This window comes from Bactrocera tryoni, unplaced genomic scaffold (assembly GCF_016617805.1).
Source record: "Bactrocera tryoni isolate S06 unplaced genomic scaffold, CSIRO_BtryS06_freeze2 scaffold_7, whole genome shotgun sequence".
NCBI lineage: Eukaryota > Metazoa > Arthropoda > Insecta > Diptera > Tephritidae > Bactrocera > Bactrocera tryoni.
Genome location: NW_024396366.1, coordinates 1,350,037 through 1,354,917, shown reverse-complemented (window position 1 = coordinate 1,354,917; position 4,881 = coordinate 1,350,037). Strand labels below are relative to the sequence as shown.

Sequence of the window (4,881 nt, the reverse complement as noted above, 5' to 3'; positions counted from 1 at the left end):
CACAATGTTACATTATTAGACGACACAACAGAAAATTGGAAAGTGTCGAGTGTCACACAAAAGCACACAAAAACACTAAGGAAATAAATAAATAGTTAATTTAGGGATTACGCAGCCATGCTTATATGTGTAGGAGGTTAACCCACACTCTGGGCGACCTTTTCGCCAAGGTTCCCAATGTCTGCTATAAACGCGTATCACCAATCAACCATTCGAATGCCCATTTTTTGGTTATCATTATTGTCGAAACTAAAAAGAGAAAACAAAAAAATAAACTTTGTAACACCAGGTACATACAGCCACAAACAATAATAATGGTACTTTAACTTTGCACACATTTTTCACTTACACTAAGTTATAACGCGTTTGTTCTTGCTTATCCATCTTTGGTATAGGGCGTTGTATTTCACACTGAAGTGCTGAACACATAGAGCGCGACAGACTGCATGCGATTATCCAGGGTGACGAGCTCACAAGATTATATGAGCTATCAGCGCCAATTACAGAAACCCAAAAGAGAGAAGAGAGAAAGAAGAGCATAACTATATGGCAGCAACGGTGGCAAACCTCAACTAAAGGACGGTGGACCCACAGACTTATACCTGACATCCATACGTGGATAAGTAGACGACATGGGGACCTGGATTTCCACCTGACCCAAATATTAAGCGGGCATGGGTGCTTCAGAGGCTATCTATACAAATTTCAAAATGACGTCAGTCCGTATTGTTCGATGTGTGCGGAGTCCATAGAAGACTCTGAACACGTGTTTTTCCATTGTCCTCGGTTTCGAAACATAAGAAAAAAGTTAGAAACCTCACTAGGTGGTAGCCTAACGGTGGAAAATTTGACTGCATTTATGTGTCAGTCCTCTGACAAATGGATAGCTGTTCGCGAAGCGGCAACTTCCATCATGACTACATTAAGACAGTTACAGCAGAGTAGGCGTTAGTCCGTCCGTGTTATAGAGGAGACTTAAAATGTCTTGTCACTCCCATGAAGTAATACCTTACCTGGTGGTTCCGTGGGAGTGTCTTGAGTTGGGAGTAGGTTAGGTTTAGCGGATTAAAGTTCCGCACTCCGGCTTTCGATGCTTCCTCCTACTATAAAAAAAAAAAAGACTGCATGCGACATCGGTCAAATATTAAAATACACACGCTCTTAATGGAAGGCATACACACAACAATTAGTTGGTTGATTGAGTTGGGCTAGAAATTGCCCTTGTCGCTACATGCGACACAACTTTTAATACAATTTTGAGGCCAACTTCATTTTGAATATTCACTTCGTTGCTTAAACATGTGTTCGGAAGTTGTTGATTTACTTATTATATATGACGCGCTCTCTTCAACAGCCGAAATAAAATGGCGAAATCGTGTGAAATCGCACTACCAACCCAAACACGATCCAACTAGCACAACCAACTTGACAAAATATCAAAAAATTTTGATTTTCATCCAATCAGTTTGTACAACTCATACAACTGCCTCATATACATAACAATCAGTTGTACAATTCGATGAAATTGGTACAATAATTGGTGCGTGTATGCCTTCCATAAGAACACAGTTATTTAAACAGTAGTGTTGACAGTAGAAAGGAGTGATGACACTAATATGTATGTATAATTATTCAAAGATCTAACAAACCCGACGTTATTTTACAAATAAAAGAATAAAATAGCTCAGTTATATCATTTGCTATAACAATTGATAATTTAAAACAAATAAATTTACATATTTAGTTATTTTTTGCATAAAAAATTTCACTTGAACAAAATATTAAAATTTCATTGAAGTGAAAGGTATAACGAAATTGCGTACATGCAAAATGGACAGCTCTGTTGTTTTGTGTACATGCCAGCCATTGTTATGTCGCTGTCTTCTTACAAATGCTCATGCATGTGAGTTAACGATAGCCTCCGCATAGAAACCTTACCATAACTGTAAATAAAATTGAATCTTTGCACTTTGCAATTACACTGTCTCATAAATTAGAAATATTTTTAACGTTTTTGATAATTTAGGGAATGCGATATGCTTTCTCCGTTCTGAATCCAAGAATCCATTATTATCAAAACAATATCGCTCGCTCTCACAAGAAGGCATAACAATAACAATCGTAAAGAAATCAGAACACTTACCTTCTGCTGAAATTTGCTGTCACAGCTAAAATTGTAATTACCTCTTTGTTATGGATTCAATCAAGCTGATGCTTACACTTCAGCTTTAACTTTAAGTAAATAAAACTAAAATGTATTTATCAGACAGGTTCTGTGATTCACTTCCGAGTGTATATCAAGCAAATTCACTTTCAATCCGACATTTGGTGTTTTATGTTCCACTTCCCCCGATTCATTTCCACATTTTTTTTCAAAAATGAATTTCGAGTGAATATGCGTGTTCTGGAAAACGAATTCACAAGAAATTTGTAGGTTTGCATTCACTTCAATTCAAACTTTGGAATTTGTTGCGCGAACATGTAAGTATAATTAATTAAATGTTTAATATTTCCACAAAAAAGGATTAAAAATAGTTAATTTTGAGTATAAAAAAAATTGTTAGTTTAGATGTGATATTTTTAAAGGGGAAAACATAAGAATGCAGAGCAGGATGCAATAATTATCCAATTCATGGAAGCCCATAAAGACATCGCCCGTGGCTTTGTAAAAGGCGATAAAGTCAAAAGCGATGCGCTTTGGAAGCAGTTTGCAGCGGAGCTTAACAAACATGGCCCACCAGAAAAAGATATTTCCGGCTGGAAAAAGGTGACACAATACATTTTCTAATTCTTCAGAACTTTTCTAAATCTAATATTTCATTAGGTTTGGATGGATTGGAAGTCCTTTATCAGGAAAAAATTTGCCCACAATAATTCCGAAGCTAGAGCAACTGGGGGAGGGCCGTTTAACAAGCACACGTTAACAGCAACAGAAGATAAAATTGCCCAGTTGTGTGGCATATTTACCGTTGTGGGCGTCATCGAAAAAACGGCTGACTTTGGTGCTCCTCAAAATTCTGAGGAGATGACAGGCAATTCAAGCGAGGATGAAGACGCAGAATTGCCATGTAGAAGCAGTGCCGTCCTCTCAACGCCATCTCGCAGACGCCAGATTGGGCTGTCTGACTGCCTTAAGGCAAATGTTAATGAGCAGACTGTGGCCATGAAAACCCTTGCGCATGGGCTAGAGGAAAATGTTGACGCCACGAGGGAAGTTAGTGCGGGCCTTAAAAACTTGAAATCCATTACTTAATATCTATTTGTATTATTTCAACGCGCACTTTATTTTCAAGAATTCGTATGAAGTAGGTTGGCTATAGTATCTCGCATTATTGCAGCCTCTCCATCAAGCGTTGTTTCGTTTGTTATTTCTACATTAAAACTGTTTTCCTTTTTAATCATCTCCTGAGGCAAACTCTACCAATTCTTGCACTTTATAGTATTTGCAAATATTATGCAAAGCGCAGCAAACATTTGTCATCTGCACTACTTTTTGAGGTTGGTACTGTAGGAGACGAGAAAGACATCTAAATCGGCTTTTTAAAACACCTATCGTTCTTTCTATAATATTCCTTGCCGAAGAGTGTCTTTGATTAAAAGTATGTTGTGGTGTTGCAACACTTGGATCTCTAAACGGAGTTAGCAAATATGGTTGCAATGCGTATCCAGCATCACCCAAAAGCCAACAGCCACGTTCACCGCCTTCGTAGTTGCGTTGGAAATACTCTTGAGCTCTGCTCACACTCCATATTAAAGCGTCATGGCTTGAACCAGGGCGACGGGCATCTATTGCTCTTATTGTCATATTGTAGTCACAAATCTAAAAGAAAATTTTAAAAAATTGGTTACCAACAATAAAGTTACAAGTATGTAGTTATATTTGGTACTTACAATCATTGCGTTGATGCTGAAATATCCTTTTCGGTTGTAGAAAAGGCTTGGATCTTTATGTGGCTTTGTTATCCGAAAATGTGTTCCGTCTACACATCCAACCACGCCAGGTATGCCGAAGTTTTGTAAAAAATGTTGTTTTGATGCGGCTATTTCGGCCTCCGTCATATTAAGTTTAATCCATCGTGGACAAATGTATTTTTCTAAAACATTAAGCAGCCGCTTAAGAACTTTCGCAATTGTACTGCGACCCATTGCAACACCAACATCCTTCCCTACTGATTTTTGAAAGCCACCTTCGGCTAAAAATCTTAGTGTGGCCGCCAACTGCAGTCGTGCCGGGATGCTACTTTCCTTGACATGCGGAGCTACGACGCTTACCACCATTTCAAAAGCACTTTTGTTTACCCGGTAGCTTGCCACAAACCTTCAAAAGAGATTTTTTACATGCGATCTTTAATAATTTTTAAATGTTACATTCTTACTTGAAATCCGGTACATCTAATGGATTTGAATGGTCAGGTAAAATCCTCCTGCTAACAGCTTCCTCTGCGTGTAATTCCCTTTCTAAAATAATTGATGAAAATATAACCAAAGCACTCATTTTTATTACGCCCCGTTTTAATTTTTCTTGTTGACAAATAATTTGACAGATATCAAGTTCATTTTTACATTTGACAGATGAAAAGTTCATTTATAGGGTGAATACAAAACGAGTTCTAAAATGAAAAAAAAACTCGGATTTCAGAACACCAAAATCAAATTCACTCGTTTTTGCATTCATTTTGATTTCCACTTCCACTCGGATTCCAGAACCAGCCTGTATATTGGTATTTCAGAAATAAAGATTTGATTTGCATCTAGCAATCCACTAGAACCAAACGTGTTCTTATTTCAAAAGAGTCAAAAAGTGCCTAGTATAGTAAAATTTATAAAAAGTTGTGTTATCAAAAATAGTTTAGTACGAGTTCAAAGTGCCTAGGACAAGGT

General features: G+C 37.5%; 2 protein-coding genes across 2 annotated transcripts; one reads left to right on the top strand and one right to left on the bottom strand.

Moving 5' to 3' along the window:
- The first annotated feature begins 2,401 nt into the window (after window positions 1–2,401).
- Window positions 2,402–3,253, top strand: LOC120781496. Its single transcript, XM_040113721.1, has 3 exons — window positions 2,402–2,481; window positions 2,587–2,767; window positions 2,825–3,253. Coding segments are annotated over exons 1-3 (612 nt in total). The 5' UTR covers window positions 2,402–2,479.
- A 27-nt stretch (window positions 3,254–3,280) lies between these two features.
- LOC120781678 (putative nuclease HARBI1) lies at window positions 3,281–4,475 on the bottom strand. Its single transcript, XM_040113899.1, has 3 exons — window positions 4,377–4,475; window positions 3,892–4,318; window positions 3,281–3,820 (listed from the first exon to the last, which is right to left on the bottom strand). Exons 2-3 carry the CDS (start codon window positions 4,276–4,278, stop codon window positions 3,395–3,397), a joined length of 813 nt encoding a protein of 270 aa, XP_039969833.1. The 5' UTR covers window positions 4,279–4,318; window positions 4,377–4,475; the 3' UTR covers window positions 3,281–3,394.
- Window positions 4,476–4,881: the final 406 nt, after the last annotated feature.